This window comes from Pleuronectes platessa, chromosome 18, assembly GCF_947347685.1.
Source record: "Pleuronectes platessa chromosome 18, fPlePla1.1, whole genome shotgun sequence".
Taxonomy (NCBI): Eukaryota; Metazoa; Chordata; class Actinopteri; order Pleuronectiformes; family Pleuronectidae; genus Pleuronectes; species Pleuronectes platessa.
Window position 1 is genome coordinate 17,356,170 of NC_070643.1, and position 19,389 is coordinate 17,375,558.

A 19,389-nucleotide genomic window follows, 5' to 3' on the forward strand; every position below is an offset into this window, starting at 1 on the left:
GCGGTTCAGATGGGCGCTTACACAAGAAATTGGGTTTCACTGAGACCACTGACAAAACATTCATACATGTACTTTCTGCCTGGGAGACATAAAAGCATGTACATGACGGCTGAGGTTGTGTTATCCACGCATACCTAGTCAAACATAATCTTTTCACTCTCCTTCTTTCATGCAGACACACACTGAGGATCAGCGGAGGATAGAAACTATGTGGGTTTAGTCAAATATAAAAACTCTGAGGTGCTTACTTGCCATTTTATTTATACTTCACCTCATTTTAGATGCAAATAACGTAAGTTTTACTGCAGTACTTGTTTTTGAGTTTACAGACTTAAATGTTACACGCAAAAACAACAATAACGAAATTATAGAATATAATGCAATGTTTAAGATTAAACCAGTAGTTCTCAAAGTTCTCAAAGGATCCCTCCCCAGTAAAACCCAGAGACTGGTTTGGGCTCTTTGCCACATTTAGATGTTTATGAGATGTTTCACCGAAAGAGATTTCCCCTTGTTGCTTTTCAGATGGTTTCTGTCCTGAGGTCAAATAAACCAATACTTCACACAACAAAGAACAAGTCGTTTTGGGTCATACGAGTTTTCTTTCCTCTTTTTTACCTCAGTAATCATTTCATGATGCCTCTTTGACTAGAAACGGGCACTCAGAGAGCAAAAACCTCCGCAGAGGCCAACCAGTCCCCGATGAAACCAAAATCAAATTAACTGGGTTCTTATGTGGATCTGCACCAAATTGCAGAAACATAAACATCCCTTTTACCTAAAGAACTTAAATGCAGGACTTTCACTTGCAATTTAGCATTTTTGCATTGGCACTTTCCCACCACACACTCATTGAGCATATTGAGAAAGTTCATCTTGAGGCCCAGTCCTCCTGCTGCTGTTTGCTCGGCGCTGTGTGTATAAACTGAACTGGGAAGCACTTCACAGAAGCGCTTGTCTCCACAAAAACTGGAAAAACCATCACTGGCCCGTGAACCACGCAGCTCTCCTCAGGAAGGAGACTGTGAACCACACATTTTTTAAGGGCAAAGGTTAAGTCAGTCTCACACACTCACTGGTGTTGAGTTGTAGTTGATGACAGGACGGACTTCGGGGACGCTGAGAACCAGTAGATCTATCATTTTTAACTGGTGGGGCTCTCGTTTCATTTTCCAGCTCAGGTTTGAATGTTTTTCTTTGCATCCATTACGTTGAAAAGAGGGTTTTGAGAGAGCAGCTGGAAACATCAGCACAGAGAGCAAGGGGAAGTCACTTAACACTCAGTACCTGGGTGCAAAGCCAGAGAGGACGATTGGGGGGGATTTCACTGAGCTCATTCTGTAAATAGGTTCAGCTGGAGAGGGGGAGAATAAGAAATATAACCTCCTCCTGATGTCATGAAATTATTTTCTCATGGCCGCGCTCTCCTTCATTTTCCTTTCCACTCCCCATTTCCTTCCGTGGCTTTGCCAAAGCATCTCTCAGAGCAGAGTTTATGAAACGTGAATTGTCTTCGGGCCTTTTTAAACTAATCGCACACATATTGTAGTGAGCTATGATGACAGAGAGCACAAAGAGGACAGGGGACTGGATTGCAAATGGAAAGACGGGGTGGGGGGGAAAGGGTGCGGAATAATCTGCGTGTCCAGAGAACGAAGAAATGGCAGAAAGTGATGTAAAGGGATATGGAGCTGGACGACAGGGGAATAGGAGGTGCAGGGAGGAGGCAGCATCGAGAACGAATGTTTGAAAAGAAGTCGTCAAAACAGTAAATTCATATAAAACAGTTTAATAACAACGTGAACATGGATTCAGACACTGTGATGCAGCTTCTAAAGCGGAATATGTGGCATTTATGTGAGAGTGAATTCAGCTTCGGTGCTAAAAGGCAATCGCATCTACATACATTCAATAAAACTGAAGCCTTTTACTACACGGTGGACTGGTCCGACATCTGATTGGCTGTGAGGACGACAAGAAGAAATCTAGGCGAGGAAAGCGAAGTGATGGTGGAGACACAAAACAGAAGCGCTGGATGAAGATTTAGAAAGATGTCCTCATTCCCTCTCATAAACTCTGGTGCAGACAACATCCCCGGCCGTCATCGTCTGAAAGAGAGAGGCAACAAAAGGACAGTTGAACCTATTTGAATATTATGCTTCATTAAATATCAAGATAAACAGAAATATTATTCATATTATCAAGATGACACTTGTTTTGCCATTTTTGTATTAATTCTCTGCAGAGCTTTTGCAAAAGCTAATTGGTAAACAACAGCCTGAGAATGTATTGGCACAATAGCGGCCCGGTTAAGGTCAAGGTTTGCATTTCTCCAAACTTTTGTGAACTTTTGTACAGCTATTCATGAACCACAGATGAATCATACACCGACTTTATTGATGCCCTGACGTTTTGATTTATTGGAGTTAATATATGTAATTATAGCAGCGAGCATGACTGCAGACTTGGCCTAATAACATTGTAAACTAATCTTAATTAGTGATATGTGATATGATGATAAGTGTTTGCATATCACTTTTTACTTCACTTTTTACATCTTTTATCTTTTATATATTTTTATTCAGAAATGTTTATGTCAAAATAAATGTTACTTTGTATAGATATTGGAAAAAAGTGAGTAAATAAGAAGTAAACAGTGAGTAAATATATACTGGTTTTCTATTTTTCATTGCTTTCCTATGTATGTTGTATTTATTGCGTTTTTATGTTATTGCGTTTTTATGTTTCTATGTTAATTGTAAGCACCAATTACCAGAGCAAATTCCTTGTAGGTGTAAACCTACTTGGCAATAAAATACTTCTGATTCTGATTCTGATTCTGATTACTAGCTTTTAAATCTGGATAAAGTCATGTTTATACAAATGTTGACTCTGAAGCTCTCAGACACTGATTCTTGTTTGACTGCTTGGTCGCTGCACACAAATGATTACCAGTATCAGCTCTCCGTCATTGGTCAGCTCTCGGGTCCACGCCGTCTTGGGCCCGTCACCTTTCTGTAAAGTCTGTTCGCAGCTGATCTTGCTTTCTGTTTCCCACTTGGGAAAACTCTGCAGGGAGAATAATAACACCTGACCTCATTCATGTGCATTGGACACAGATGTGATGGAAAAAAACTTTCATAACCACACCTCAGAACATTTCTACCGTCTCTCAGGAAGCAATGCACTTCACCACTAACTCAGCATAAAGATATGAAGAACAGATCCATGCACTATCACCAACAACCACTCTTATTATTCCCATATGTTCGTCTGTGCAGAGCCGTTGCTGGTAATTACCTTGACCAAATTCTGGTATGCATGTATTGACATTATACAGGAAGTGAAAGGGCTGCGTACCGTGCAGGGACGTCCGTCCACTGTGGCCTCATTGAAGGACTGGCCCACGGTGAAGGAGACATGGGTGGTGCGGACGCTGGTGGAGGTCTTGATGGACAGACTCTCGCCCTGCTGGGTGATCTCCACCGCTGGGCTGGAGGCGGCCGCCACTGCGATCTTCCTCAGGAGCACATTCACACCTGGACACATGCAAACAGAGGAGATGTTAAACTGGCAGCTGTTGTAAAAACGAGAGGAAATAATATACAGCTGAGTTTATCGCCCAAAACGACTGTGTATTATGAGCAGTGTAAATGTGCAGACATCTGCTGTTTGCTTTAGGAAGCTGATCCATCACTATGAAACTTTCAGCACTTTAAGGTTAAGACTTTTTGAAAGTGTTAGCAGAGACGCTACGAGCGTGAAGTTTCTTTCTCTGCTTGTTGTTCAATAAAACAAAGAAACAACTTAATTCAATCTTCTTTTTCACAATGCACATGTTTTCTTCTCCTTGGTTTTCAGGAAACAAAAGTTATGAAAGCTTTTTTTTCTTCTCAGCCGCCCATAAAAACCGTCTGTGCGGCAGCGGTGCCACAAAACAATAACATATTTTCGTTTTGACCAGAACCATGAGGCAATAAAAATCTCAACGTGATTAATTCCTTGGTTACGAGGCAGAATGTCTGGTATGCTCCGGCAAACTGTTGCCAGTAATGTAAAGCACATGTGATTTGAGCTTGTTAGCGTAATGTCAGCTGGGATAGACTCCAGTCCCCCCCCCCCCTCCAGTGACTCTCATAGGACAAGCTGTATAGCTAATGGACGGATGGATGAGTTACAACGTGCAAATCCACAGGTTTATTCCTTCAAACCACTAATTTCTGTAATGAGTGATACGAGGCAAAGTTTGCAAAAGGACAGAAGAAGTGCATTCTTGACAATTCGACGTGCAGGAACAAGAACCCCCAAAGCTGCAAAACATAATAGTTTACCCAGGAACAGAAATCTGTGATTATCCACTCAAATTGCTGCCAAATCTCTGCTGAGGCTGCTCCAACAATCAGGTTCAGGGGGTTCATCTTTTCACAGCTTGATTTCACAAAGAGACGCAGAGCGAACATGACGGCTGCGTAAAAGCTCAAAGTGGAACAATGGAAACTTTGAATTCACGGGTCCGATAAGTTTCAGCCCCGTTTCTCTCTGACATCGAGGTGGAAAGATATCAATTCCAACTCCTTCAGTCGGGGATGAAACTTTGGAAGACGGCTATAGACTGGAGTAGTTCTGGGTAGAGCACGTACCTCCACAAAGGCCCAATAGTCACCTTAAATTCAATCAAGCTGCACCAACTTTCACAAACTTATGGAGATCAGTCCCCAACAGGTCTGGGTTTTCCCCCCTCAAGATCCATGAAGTAATCACTGGGAAATCATGGAAAATTATGAAAAAATTCCCTAAAAAAAATTCCTGGATTCCTGGAAAATGTAATAAGTTCTCCCCTGACTCATATCATATTCCTTCTCTCAGTTTTGTGGAAATCTATGCAGTACCTTTTGTGTTATCATGCTTACAAACACACAAATGGACAGGGGTGAAAACACAACCTCCTTGGTGGACCCTTGCATGGACTTGTGAAAGAGATGCTAATGTATGTTAATTTGGCCTCTCTTTGTGGTTGTTGTTGCATCTTTTTGTGGTTTTTGTTTTCCAGTTCCTTTGTGTTTGTGTCTTTGTACTTGTCTTGCATCCCTTTCATGTAATTTTGTGTCTCTTTGTTGTGGTTCCGCATCTCGTTAGGGTCTTTTTTATGTAATTTTTGGCCTTCCTGTAACCATTTAGTTAATATAACAAGATGTGTTAAGTCAGTGGGCTTGTGAAAGACCAATTCACCCACGGATTTGTTCAGCAAGAGGAAATATTTAACAGGATTTAATACAGGGAGCTATAACCTGTCGGGGAAAATTTTCCGACTCACTGACGCGCAAAGTACAACCAGGATGAAACTCACTCCTTGTATTTTCATCCGTGCTCCAGGTCAGTAGAGATGTGATGTGATGTTTAACAAAAGAAAAGTACAACAAATGTAAACGGCCTGTTGACCCTTGAGTTATTGCCGTTTTTTTGTGCGTGTGAGCTGGACCGGCTTCAGAGAGATCGGGACGACCCAACAAATCTGATTGAAGTCAAACCTGATTTGATCATGGAGTGGTACTAAAACAGGCCGCACACACACACACACACATACACACACACACACACACACACACAGTTCCAGACCGGGTCCGTGAGGCCCAGGCTAGAGAAGGAAAGTCCTTCTCAGAGCCGGCTGGCTGCTGGGGCCCATGTCGAGGCTTAGTTCCGTTTACACTGGCTCTAATTACAACCGCATGAGGAGGACCCTGCTTCAGATGAGTCTAATCTAACATTCCTCCACAGGCTATTTGTCTTCAGATTTTTAATGGATGCCAATGGCTGGCCCTCGTCTGACCTTCACGTCCGGTTCTCCCCTCAGAGGACTTCTTCCACTCGGCCTCATGTACCTGAACAAGTCCCTTTTCCGCAGCTGGAACATGGGTTAGCCGGGCAGCGGCGAACCAATTCAACCACAGACTTCACTTCAGACCACTTTGGTATTCACCATTTGACCTGGAAGCCAAAGTGGATTTCCCGCTGACAATGCCACAACATGATTGACAGGTCTTTGTAACGGAAGATGCATCTCTTTCCTTTCTGTATTCCTTTTGCATTTTAACAATGGGCCTCGGTGGTTGATGATAAACTAGATTAACAATGTGCAGCTCGGCTCCAAAGCGGCATCGACCTTTGACAAAGCTTCAGGCAACACAAGTGAAGAAAGACTTTTTGTTTCGAAGATTATTTACAAAAACAGGATGCAATTTAGTGGGAACATTTTTAGAGCAGAAAGAAAAGCTTCACTGGAGATGTCCCTTGTACTCGTACTCACCCAGAGCTCTCAAGAGATCCTCAAAGTTTTGCGAAGTCTTCATTTTCCATTTTCCAGAGAAATCTGTGACTTTATCCTCCATCTTGATGCAGAAGTGTTCCAAAAGTTATTATTACTTTAAAAAAAGTTTTGCAGATTAAGAAGCCGACTGGCGCTGCACACTCTCCAGAAGATGTCTGTCCCCACTCTCCGTTGACCGGTCTGAAAACTCTCCCCTCTCCTCTGGCTGCATCTCCTGCCTCTCCTGCGTTCATTGGCTGACAGCTTGCCTGCATCGGATGCTGATCCAGCCAATGCAGATGACGGTGGCAGGGAGGGACTTTCCCCCCCTCCCCTCATTCTGAGTGTGTGTGTGTGCACCTACCCTCCACCTCTGTCAGCATGGTGAAAGATTTGGATACGAGCTGGAAAACGCACTTCCAGTAAGGTCTTTTGATGTGGTACAGTGAGGAAAGGTGTGAAGAGTCTTGTAGGCTGGGGCCATTCCATTCTCAGGTATCTGACGAGAAGTGAAGGGAACAGAACTAAAGCGAGTCAATAACTTAGCAATTCAAGTGTGGATTTTGTTTTGTTTGTAATTAAAAATGCAACTTAAAACCTTGTGATTTCTAAGATGCTGGAATGTGAAATCAGATATCAGGGTTAACATGTTAGGATCCAGAGAGAGAGATAGGGGGGGGGGGGGGGGGGTACTGGTAATGAAAGAGCAGAAGATAAGACATCCAGCTGGAGGCAGCCATCCAGGAAAGTGCCGTCAGCATTTTTCACTTTACGATTTAAGATTTGGGAGAAGGAGCACATTCTCTCATTCAACCATCACAGTTAGATGGAACCACCCGGTATCAGATTTCATTTACCTGACACCGACTCATGTTGCCATCTCATTCAGTCTTTATCTGGACTGGACAGTGGTGGGTTACATTAGGTGGGATGTTTGGAAACAAACAGACACATGACACTGTTTACCTTCTGTAGTCCGGAACTCGGAATCACTGTTCAGTTCACTTTACATGCTTTCCGCTCTCTTTTATGTCCCTGACACAGTAATGGAATATATTTTACAGTGTAGTGTCGATAACCTAATCAAAGTGATCACTTAGAAAAACGAGAATGGGCTCACACCTCCACCAAGGCCCAACAGTCTCCTCATGAAACCACATTTATATTCACAAGATCCAGATTTCTATTTGGATCTGCATCAAATTGCACACACTCATTAATATTAGTCCCCTAAGATCCATGACTTATTCTCTGAGAAATCTAGAAATATTTTGAAAAGAACCCTCTATGGAAGATGTAATCAATTTATTTCAATTCAGTTTGATTTTTTAGGCACCAAATCATCAAACCTTATCTCAATGCACTTTTCATTAAGATCTTACAACACTTGACATTGTTACTTCATCAAATCACCAACCAAAAGTTCTTAGGAATGTAAATTATTCTTCATCTGCATTTTTATTAAAACACAACCTTAAATTTTGGCCTAAATACAATTCATTAAATTTAGATACGTAAAAAAGTAGGATAAATAAAAAAATGTAGTAGTAAATTAAAACATTGAAGATTTGTGAAGAAGATGTATTCAATCATAGCTGGAATAAAACTGAAATAAAAGTCTTAACGCAATTTCGCAATTTAGCCAGGAACATTTCATCAGGTCTGGATCAGAGACGAGGCCTTTGGAAACATGATGCATTGCATTTATGCATCATAATGTTATCTGTGCAGGTTGTCTCAGCGTGCCTCTCCGTGGCACCACACAGATTCAGTGCCCTGTGTTGTTGAGCTACAGCAACATGGGAATAAACCTAGTGCATTCATTAATACAGGGGGAAGGACATATAGAAGCACCTTTGAATGCAGAGTACTGGCACACCATCCAACGTTCACCGCTGACTGACCTCAGAATAACAGAGGACAACAGAAGCTTGGGGAGGAGGAGAAGAAGAAGAAGAAGAAGAGAATGGCAGCGATGAAAGGTTAACACTGGACACTGCTAACAGATTCTTATCCATCACCAGCAGGAATGTGTTCGGTTGGACTCAATTCATTCTGAGGCGAGATTATGACCCGAACATACAACCAGAGTCATAAAGAACCATCTTCAGTGACAAGGGCCACTGATTGTAAACGGCCATTACACGAGTCCTGATCTCAGCATCATGGAGTCAGTCTGGGATCAATATAACACTTCACCACTAGATTTCACTAAACTCCACACACTGAACCGTTAAAAGAGGTTAAATTATTAAATAAAAACATTTATGTCCCTTACATTTAGTCATTTGGGTTGCCATGGATACAATTTGTGTGGTTTGAGTGTGTACAAAAGTTTGGTGATTCATTTTCATTTCCTCACATGCATACACAACAATCAATAACTGAGAGTTCAGGGAAGAACAAAAAGAAACAGATTTCTGCAGTTCTGAGTTTTTAAGTAAAAATAATTTTGCATGTAATACTATGATACTGGATACTTGTGTATGTTTTCAACTGAATTAATATGAAATGTCCTCAAAATGACAGAAGGAATAGGGACATAATGTTTTCTTGTCATACAGCATACGATTAAATAAAATGTGGACATTAAATTAATTAATAAAATACACAAATAATTTTAATATAAAGGTGTAAAATACAACAAATAAATCCGTTTGTACAAAAGGACTGAAATAGGTAATTTACCAGAAAGCTTGAGTGAAGCGCCATCTAGCGTTGAGTTGTGCATCCGGAACCTTTCATAGTTAAGTGTTTCCAGACGGCCGTTTTTAAAAACAAGCACCGTTGAGATCATGGCGAGACACCTTCGCTTCGTCGCGCGGACAGTGATGGTCCAGGACGGGAACGTGGACGGAGCTTACAAGACTCTGAACAAGTAACAGTCTCGTGTTGAAGATAATATTTTGGACTATGATTTATCATTTTGTTGTGAGAACAGACGAGCTAACGTTAGCTGCGTTAGCGTTAGCCTTCCGCTCAATGTCACAGAGCTGCGGCTGCGCAGTGGAGTTTCTTATAAAAACTCAAATAGATGGAAATAATATTATAATATAAGTCTGGAATAATAATGTGTGAACGACTGCAGCTGCACAACAATCTCTTCAATGTTGCAACATGTGATCAAAGTTTAAAGTCTGTAAATCCGCATGCTAGTCTAGCAGTCCCATCTGTGTCTCAAAACCCCAACAGGATAAAGTGATTAAATATACATGTCATCTATCATATAGTGTAATGGGATCACCTGTGTATCTGTATAAGTTCACATTGTTTATTATCAATGCTTATTCTAATGCTTTGTTTTGCTTGACTCTGGACACTCGAGAATAAGAAGAAACATTTTCTATCCAGAACAAGGATTCTATCAAATACTTATTTCACCTAGTCCCTGATTATTATAGCAAAATCAAAAAATGCATCTAGTACAGGTACTGTCTCATATGCATTTTGTATTCAAACGCCACCAGATACAATCAAATCAAATATACTTTATTCTGATTGCCACTGTCCTAAAACATTTATAATGAAAGACACAAAAAGGAAATAACTCATAAAGGATTCAAACCTAAAACCAGACTGGTAAACGGCCAGTACAGTAATTACAATGTAAAATTAAACTAAGAGATAAATAGGACTGCAAAGCATTATTAGGTGGATGTGATCTCTCAGTTGTTTCTATGATTTGGTTATAATTTGTTAAGTTTGTAAATCTCAAGATTTATCATTATAAAAAGTGTGTGACTGGGTTTTTGAAGACTTAAAATTAAAAGTTTATGAATCGACTTTGAGTGCTCCATTATAAATCTGTGAATTAAGTCTGCGATCTCCCCGACCATAAATGTTGAAGAATCCATAAATGTGGAGGAATTGCTCTATCAGGGTCACATGTGATGCTACTTCCTGTTGAGTTTAGTGTCTTAAAGCTATTCACACATTTCTCTCTCTACATATTCCAGGGTCCTCAGTCAGGAAGGGATTATCGAAGACGTCAAGCGCAAGCGTTACTACGAGAAGCCCTGTCGAGAGAGACAGAGGAAGAACTTTGAGAACTGCAAGCGGATCTACCACTCGGAAATGGCGAGGAAAATTAACTTCATCTCGAGGACAATCAGAGAGGATCCCTGGCTCGGCTGCTAGAGGACTGGGAGTGTGATGGAACTGGACTTTATCAATGGAGCTGCCAGCAAAGTGGAGGAAGCAATCCTTACAGACGCAATTCCAAAAAACACGTCTATATGAACTTTATGACAATAGAACATAATGGCTTTTGTGGTAAAAACAGAGTTGTTTTAAATATGTTAAAACTGAGTTGTTTTTCCTTGTTTTCCAGTTTAACTATAACAGCATTTCTTATGTAAGGAGTTAAACCATCTTTGTATTAATTCTTGGTTGTAATGAGCAGGTTATCAAACACTTAATTTGTGTTCGGAACCTTACTTCATAATCTTGCTGATAAAAATTCTAATAAAAAAAATGTATGTTGGTTTAAACAACTGGTTTATCCTGTAAACCCTGATGTGTGCAAGGTACAGTATGAATTGATATTCTGCTCGTGCAAAGCGTCTGACGTGACCCGATTTTCTGGAGAAAATTGAAACGACGCGTGAGATCTTTCTTCGTGTGAATCTGGTTCTCCACCCAGCAGCAGCTCTCTGAAAATTAATTCAGTGTCGCTTCTACCCAGTCGGGTGCTAATGCCCTCTGCTGGTTTGTGCCACCTCACACAAATCCTTCCCCCCACACACACACGTGACACACAAACAGGCCAAGCACATCGTTGTCAGACCCAAGCCTTCCCTGCATGAGTTGGTGACGTGTGCACTTGTTCACAAAAGGAAAGGTAAACATGTGCAGGCGGCCCACTTGTCTGAGAAGTTAGTAGGTCATGTTGATCCAGGCCCTGTGGCCGCAGGCACTGGGGTGTGTTGTTAGGAATGAGGGATCAGGACAATAGATTACTCATCGTTGGCTTCATACTGAACATATTTACTCCAGTCTCCGTCACCTTAAAAAGGTTCAACCACATCTTCTGGTGAAAATGTAGATCTTGATTTTATTTGATCAAGTTTCTCTGAAGTCTCTGGTAGAAGAAATAGTTCCAAGGAAAACTGCTGTGTTTTAGAAGGGAGATGATGATGCATTTGTTAGGGAGTAAGGTTTCTACACACTAGAGAGAGGTAATGAGACATGCGTGATAACCTTTTAATCACTGAACAGATTATTATGTTTGATATATAAGAAATAAATAATCAGACAGTTCAAATTGTCAGTTGCTATTAATTAATACAGTAGAGGTTAAAGTGTTCCCCTTCAAATTAAAATGTAACTGAATTGAATACTTTTTATTTTACAAGCACTTGTAACCTTTTTTAGATAAGTGATATAAATAATAATAAATAAAGATTTCACTATTTCAGACCTATTAAAGGGTAAATTGAAGCCCTATCTGTTTTATCTGGGTTTGAATGTCCTGATGTGGTTTTTATTTACCTTTTATCACAACCAGTAGATTTTTTTACAAGATAATGAAGCACAGTTCACCGGTTCAGAGGGATTCAGTTGCAGTTTGTGTAGCAGGTTGTGCAGTTGTGTGAGTCTGCACATTGTGAAATGTGCAAATATTTTTACTGGCCCTCTCCCAGCATTTCACACACACACTGTCACCTTCCTCCTCATGACAGACATCAACAACAGGATGGGCCAAATTGCAAACATGTTCCCGCACAGATATCTTTCTATTCTGTCACATGTTGCACCACAAGCTTGGTCACAACACAATTCCTGCTGCGTAGCTGTTGTTAATCTTGAATATTTGGATGGTTCCCACAGCGTGTTAACATTTATTTGCGATTCAGATTATCTCCATCTATCAATGCACGTGTCGGCTTCATGTTTCAGCCGTCCCACTGTTCTGCCAAGAGAGGTTTGGGTCTGATTGTATTGTTTACACTGTTTCTCAATCAGCTGACGTTATTTGCTGAGGCTGTTTGCTTAGTTTCTCTATTGCAGTACAAAGTAATCATGAACTAAAAGTCCTTGTGTAAACTCCAGGATGGCGCATTAACCCTTTCATCATGAGATGCCAAAGGGCCCTTGAGACCGACACAGGTTAAACCATCGAGCCTGGAGACTCAACTATCTTTTAGAGCTCCTTCAACTTTAGTTAAATCATTTTTGTAATAACTGCAATGACAATGGTAACTCGCTTCTTTTGCTCGTACAGTATAATTGGCACAGACTGAAACAGATTCCTCCGCACCCAAGACTTCTGGCCCTATGTCATGCATTGACAGACACACCTTCAATTTATTCAGAACAAATCATCAGGACAATTTGTCCTGCGTGTTAGAGTGCGATAGTGAGTGGATATGACTTGGTAGGTGGTTGCAGAAACCGCTATTTTGCGTATTCTATTTAATTTTCATGTGTTTACAGGCATACTATCTATATGTCTTTTCAGAAATCTTAATAAAATTGTTTGTTCTGTTTATACCTGTCATGAGGTTCTGATAATAGTTAAATCAGGTTCTTGTCTTACACAAATGCACGAAGAGCATCGGTAGCCTCAGGTCTTCTCCACGTAGTCGTCATCGTTTAATGCAAGATGGCGCCTTGGTGAGAGCCAGTGCTAGAGCTGCGCCTTTTCATGTGTGTTTATTCTCTTTAGTGTTCCTCATTCTGACTTGCCTGCTTCTGTAAAGTCTGAATTTCCCCGCTGTGTGGATCAATAAAGTTTTTATCTTCTCTTATCTTATGTATTTTGTGTGTCTCTGTGTGTTTGTGTGTGTGTGTGTGTGTGTTTTTTTTTTTGGGGGGGGGGGCACCTGGGGCCACCTGGGGCCAAACGGGAAATCTTTGACCAATGGCCTTCGAGCAGGTGAATACAGCCATGGGAGGTAGTGGAGCCTCTTTATAACTGTACAGATGAGCTGATCTGCTTATTAATGAGCGTATGCATGAATTATATATGCTGTACTTTTCCATCTTCTCATGTGACTCCACTCATATTATTTATAATGTGTAAAATATGTGTTTGCACATGTGGTGTAATGTGCATGTCACAACATGTCCTTTTATTTATGGGATTTTTTTTTACTATACTTGCTACTGCAAGCATCCTGCACTTTGTTTTATTACATTTATATACAAACCACTAAGATGTATATTGTGTACATATTCTGCATTTGTTTGGTATTCTATTGGCTTTAAAAAATAAAAAATATAAAAAAAATATTTCCTTGCTGCCTCATAAAGTCCTATCTTATCTCATCTTATATGATCTAATCTTATCTTATCATCTATCTTTCTCAGGTGTGTTTCAAGAGGACAGAACAAGTAACAATAACAAAAGGGAGTCGAACAACAAGCAGCCAAATGTTCCCAGCAACGTGTGATTCAGAGCGATGATTAAGTAAAGTACAGTACCGCCATTAAAATAGATCCATTTGCGTATTTGGTGCGGAGCGGCCGCGTGCTCCTCTCCTCGTTTCTCAGCCACACCACCTGCACGTGCGGCCGCTCGAAACGCGGCGGGACTAACGCGCGCCGCCAGCCAACCGGCGCAGCGGACGCCTCCGATTGGCCGAGCCTGCGGGCCCGTGAGAGGGGATCGAACCCGCGCGCAGCCAATCACGGCGGTGTTCTTTCCGCCGGCACGTGTTTCGTCTGCTGCGCGCCGCGGGTCCTCCTGCCACGGCGCTGCACATGTGACGGAGCGAAAGCGAGCCGCCCACAAGGAGAACGATTCAACCCACCACGGGAGCTCGAACCACCGGGAGCACAGCCGCCACCGAGCACTGCCGACTCCGCACGCGTCCGCCGATAGCTCCGCGAACGTGTACTCTCCGAGACCCGGCATTGTTTGACCTGCTCCAGTGACACTCCGGTGCCTTATCGAGAGGTTCCCGCTTATATCCGCAGTTTTGTGCAGCCACTTCTGCTCCGCGTGGAAGGTAAGAAGCTCTTTCTTTTCTTTTTAATCTCTCTGGTAACTTGGGATTCGAACATTGCGCTGCGTCAGAACGTCTCCGGGTCTCGTGTTTTCTTTGTTTTTCTGTGTTCACACGTGTGATGTTTTGGCCCGAGACGTTTCTCCTCCTGCGGTAGATGTGCTGTTCACGTGCAGGGTGCACCGGTCAAAACAGTGTGTGTTTTATTATTGAGACAACAATGACCTTAGATGACACACGTGCACACACACACAATCTCATTCTCTCAACCTCACTCTCTCCCTCTCACACACGCACACGCACTCTCTCACTCTTTCTCTCTCTCTCTCACACACACCCACTAACAAAGACAATCTCACAATAACACACGCACACACACTTAACAAAGACAATCTCATTCTCTCAAACGCCCTCTTACTCGCACACATGCTCACACATCCCTTTATTTCTCTCTCTCTCTCTCTCTCTCTCTCTCTCTCTCTCACGCACACACACCATCTCTCACGCCCTGTCACACACCTCTCTCTCTCTCTCACAAGTAATCTAACACACTCTCTCTCGCTCTCTCACACACCCTCTCACAAAACCACACCCTCTCTCTCACACATACACACTCCTGCCACATGATAGGTGATAGGAGATACCATGTGAACGCAGCTGAACATCGTGCACCAACGCGTCAGCGCTCCACCATCACAACAACACAAGGAGGCAGTGGTATTCACAACGTGCCCGCCCCCCCCCCCCCCCACCTCTCCCCTGCAGAATCCACTCACTTGTAGAATCATTAACGAGGCACACGGAAGCTTTTCTCACTCTTCTGTCCCGATATTTATCATTTTCTACTCGCTCACCCATTAGTTGAAGGGGCTCGTCTTTGACTTCCCGTTTGCAGCACATCAAGATTGTGATTATAAATAACTTCAGATGTGTTTACAATCCTTTATTTGGCAGTAAGGGGGTTGACGTTTCGTTGTTGTGTAATTATTGCGGTACAGGAACAGATAAGCCGTATTGGAGTAATAGCTTCAAACAAACATTGCACAATTAAGTGCACAACTGGCCAGCATGAGGACAAAATGGCTCAGCTGGTTTTATTGCAACATGATCAATGATCTTTTTACCTCAGAATCTTATAGAAGGTAATGAGTCATTCCTAAAAGCAGCAAAACAGAAATATTTGCCAAATTTAAACCAATGACACCAACTTATTTCTAGTAGTTCACTGATAATGCACAGTTTGGGTAACTCTTTGATTTCATTCCTGTTTTAATATATTTATTTAAGGCTATTTCCACTCAACTCCTTTTCTCTCCTGTGTCCACAGATGAAGTCACTGGGCAGCTCTTCCAAATGGCCGTCTTACAACGCGCTCCCCTCCACCTTGACCTTCGTCCTGAGTGAGAGTGAGCAAACTGAGGATGAGTTAGACGTCTTCTCAGAGGGAGAGGGAGACAGTGGCAAAGGAAAGTCTCCCTCGCCCGGGGACGGACTCACGTTTTCCGGAGGTTACCTCGATTTCCGACCGTATCCGGATCAGCGGTGCCCAAGGTCCAGGAGAGAAGAGTCCAAACGCTGCGCCGATGGAATTATACATCCAAACTCCGCCTCCTCTCCTGGAGCGGCCGCACTAGGCTCATCATCAGTGACACCAGGGGATCTGGCCTTCGCTCAGAAGGTGAGCAACCTCAACCTAATTCCTACGTCTATCTCTCACTGTTTGTTTGATCCAACTAGCAGAACAGTCGCAGTAGTTAACCTGGACTTTCTCTTTATTTTCCCAGTGCGCAGATTTGCACAGGTTTACCCGTCCTTTGCTTGGACTCCTGCACGGACTGAAGACAGGACGATTTGACAAAGGTTTAACCAGTTTCCAGCAGAGCGTTGCCATAGACAGATTGCAGAGGATTCTCGGGATTCTGCAGAAGCCTGATATGGGGTAAGGGGACCATGACAAAGCAGCCTAACATTACGACAGTAGGGCCACTGGTCTTGTAATCAGTGCTCAGTATTGTCATTAATGCGTTTTTCCTTTTTTTTCTGCAGTGAGAAATACCTCCAAAATCTGCTACAGATAGAGATGATGTTAAAAATCTGGTTCCCTCAGTTGGCGTTTCAAACAATTGTTACACCGAACCCAACCATCACTCCCCGTTATCCACCACACTGGCGCCAAAATCAGCTCCACATGCCAGTCAAGGTAAGATTCATTATATGATAAAAATCTTTTAAAGTATTACAAGACTTTTAGATATTAGAAAATATGGAGTATTGAGTAAAAAGCTTATTGTGTACCTGATAATGCAAAAATATAATTACTACAATTATTTTTATTAGTTTCGTAATAGTATTTTATGCTGATTTCAGTTTTCTTTCATATCTCAAAGAACCCAGTTTGGTGTAGTTGTTTATTGTTCCACTTTTCTTTTTCCAGAAGAGAAAAATGAGCTGGTCAGATCCTGGAATCCCAACCAAACACAAGCACCATCACCAGCACAAAGAACAGTGGCGCTTCCAGACCTCAACTACACTCAACACCGTCACCACACGTCTCCCCGGACCACCTAAGAACCTGAAATCTCCCGAGGAGGTAACAGTTGAAGCAGCTGGCTTCAGAGCCGGACACGAGTCCACAGAAAGCTCTGGCACTTCGAGCAGGCCGTCGTTCTCGATCAGCACGAGAGAGAATGGTAATCGGAAGCAGCCCGAGACTTCTCCACCTTCACACTGTGGCAGCCTGGCGACGCAAGACAACTCAGTGTCCTCCAGTGACACCATTACCACAAATGACTCACATTAGCTGGACTCAGGTGACCTTGCTACAGCATGGAGGTGCCACAACATGCCGGCCAGAGTGACGCTACAGGGCGGACTCGATTACATAAGCATTGACTTAGTGTAATGCAAAGGCATTACTGGCTGCAGGTCACTTAATACCCCGGGAGGAAGGGGAGAAATGCAGATAGACACTCTCCAGCCTCCAACTATCCAATGTGGATTTTGATGACCCCAGAGTTGTTGAACTTTATTACTAGCAATTGTTTATTATTCGTCTTTAAGAGAATCGCTTTTATATACATTGAAGTCAAAAGATATAGGGAGTACTTCACAAGGGTAATGAGTTACAGCATTCTGTGCTCTGTTTTATATTTTATTCATATCATGGAGCTCAGCCCAAACAGTAACAGGATAGGATTTCATGCCACTGGTGGAAAAACTGAAATAGCACATATCACTTTATTGACAGTGAACAAAGAGGATCAATGCTGGCACAGTTTAAAGCTGTAACAGTTAAAGACAGTCGTCTATAAAATATATATAAAAAAATGAGATGATTTTATTGCCTGTATTTGTCACATATGTTGGTAAACTTATTATCTATTGGTTCCAAATTGAACTCATGGCAGTTTTTTATGGCCATTTGTCAGAATTTTTGAATAAATTACAGACCAAACGATAAAATGATTAGAGAAAATAATTTATAGCCTAATAAATAGTCTAAATTCAATGCAGGCATTTTAAATATACATAAAACTAAATGCCATTTGAGAAAGTTACAAGTTTTTTTCTTTCCTCTTGATTGTAGCGTAAATAGAATGTAACTGCCAAACAAAAGTAGTTTGATATGATAGTTCAGAACATTATCATATCAAACACACCACTACACAGTCGCTACCTATTTATGTATTTAACACATGCGTACATCTATTGCTTCCGTGTAAATAAGAACGGCAAAGTGCAATAATCTTTCACAGGAAAACCACAACCTGAGTTTGGTGAGGATGATGTAGAAAATGTAGTATTTGTTAAACACGTGAGCTTTGAGTGACTTTTTCATAGAAGATTCAAGAGACCTATTTTATTTGATCCTGTGTGAATTAGAACTGACGCAATTTGACTTTGTGACCCAATCAGGAAGTGTTGCACATCAGAAGAGTTTCTATTGGCAGATTGGTTACACAATAACCAGACGTGTGTTACACCAGATGAGTTGTTTTTGTGTGCTTGAATGAGAAGTTTTATCAGCAAACTTTTCATATTTTGTGTTTTATTTTATAAAATTTTGGCACTTTAGATGGAATTTGAAAGGTGTAATAGAAATGAAAAAACGTTGCTCATTGTACACGTTAAATGCCCCAATTTTACTGTTACTACGCGGGTTGAGAACAGCTTCTGTGTCCCATTATAAATGGAATTGTTCTGTTGGAATTAGTTGTATCACTCAAAGTGCTTTATGATTGATCATTTTGTTTTATTTAATAAGGAATTATGTCATTGAGGTAAAGAAAACTTCATTCCTGAGAACATCAGGTATTTTTGATAGTATTTGGGTGTTGTTCCACCATTTTTGAAAACTGATATCATTCATGTTGAATGGCCATTCATCTCTGAGTTTGTCACCAGTCAGCCTTAACGGTAACCATGAACTTGCCTGGAGTTACTTAAACACTTCTACTAAACTTGTGTTATGTAACTAACGATGGTAAAATCCTCACGTGACCTCATGTCATTGCAAACCAATGTACTGCTGTGTAGACGTCCCTCAGGCTTCACCATTAGTCATTTTCATTGGCCTGGAATAAGGCTGTTAAAAATCCTAATGTTAAGCATGTGGTAAAGAACAATAGTTCAGCGTTGTGTTGCTTTGGTCTGTAAAATGTCATCATGTCCTACAGTACAGGTTTTGCTGTGCTGGGTTACACGTCTGTTTCAAACAACATTTGTAATATGAGAATACTGAAAATAGTTGGAAGTAAAGATCTTATTCCCCAGTTATGTTTCTTAATTCTTCTTCTGTTTAGTGTCTTTTTCTTTAATATAAAGAAATTAACTAAGGTACATAGAATTTATTTCAATTGCGATTTAAAGTTTCTCTTTTTATTATATCAATGTTTTTGTTTTCATAATCCTAGAGTTAAATACAAAATTAACCAATTGCTTAATAATGGTAATATTCAGCTCTGATCACTATCATTTTATTATAACATTTTTAATGTCTTGTTATTTCTCATCTAACACTCTTAATGAGTAACTCACAAATATTCACAGTGCCTCAAACTCCTTTACTTCTTATATGCCTCCATATTTCATAAGGAAATATTCGTTTATTTCCGTACATGTGTTTGACAGCTGTGT

At 41.3% G+C, this 19,389-nt stretch overlaps 3 protein-coding genes across 6 annotated transcripts; 2 read left to right on the top strand and 1 right to left on the bottom strand.

Moving 5' to 3' along the window:
* Nucleotides 1-1,773: 1,773 nt before the first annotated feature.
* crabp2b (cellular retinoic acid binding protein 2, b) lies at nt 1,774-15,163 on the bottom strand. 3 transcript variants are annotated; one of them, XM_053446489.1, is made up of 5 exons: nt 15,108-15,163; nt 6,669-6,803; nt 3,361-3,539; nt 2,953-3,069; nt 1,774-2,108 (listed from the first exon to the last, which is right to left on the bottom strand). In XM_053446489.1, exons 2-5 carry the CDS (start codon nt 6,685-6,687, stop codon nt 2,058-2,060), a joined length of 366 nt encoding a protein of 121 aa, XP_053302464.1. In that variant the 5' UTR covers nt 6,688-6,803; nt 15,108-15,163; the 3' UTR covers nt 1,774-2,057. The 3 variants fall into 3 exon arrangements, with proteins under 3 accessions (XP_053302464.1, XP_053302463.1, XP_053302462.1); XM_053446488.1 differs by having other exon boundaries at nt 15,030-15,160; XM_053446487.1 differs by having other exon boundaries at nt 6,305-6,803; nt 15,006-15,133.
* On the top strand, nt 9,044-10,442 carry mrps21 (mitochondrial ribosomal protein S21). The gene is made up of 2 exons (XM_053446491.1): nt 9,044-9,182; nt 10,261-10,442. Exons 1-2 carry the CDS (start codon nt 9,100-9,102, stop codon nt 10,439-10,441), a joined length of 264 nt encoding a protein of 87 aa, XP_053302466.1. The 5' UTR covers nt 9,044-9,099; the 3' UTR covers nt 10,442.
* On the top strand, nt 14,051-19,025 carry ciarta (circadian associated repressor of transcription a). 2 transcript variants are annotated; one of them, XM_053446485.1, is made up of 5 exons: nt 14,051-14,256; nt 15,581-15,931; nt 16,038-16,192; nt 16,300-16,453; nt 16,688-19,025. In XM_053446485.1, exons 2-5 carry the CDS (start codon nt 15,581-15,583, stop codon nt 17,051-17,053), a joined length of 1,026 nt encoding a protein of 341 aa, XP_053302460.1. In that variant the 5' UTR covers nt 14,051-14,256; the 3' UTR covers nt 17,054-19,025. The 2 variants fall into 2 exon arrangements, with proteins under 2 accessions (XP_053302460.1, XP_053302461.1); XM_053446486.1 differs by lacking the exon at nt 14,051-14,256 and adding an exon at nt 15,035-15,395.
* The last annotated feature ends 364 nt before the right edge of the window (nt 19,026-19,389 follow it).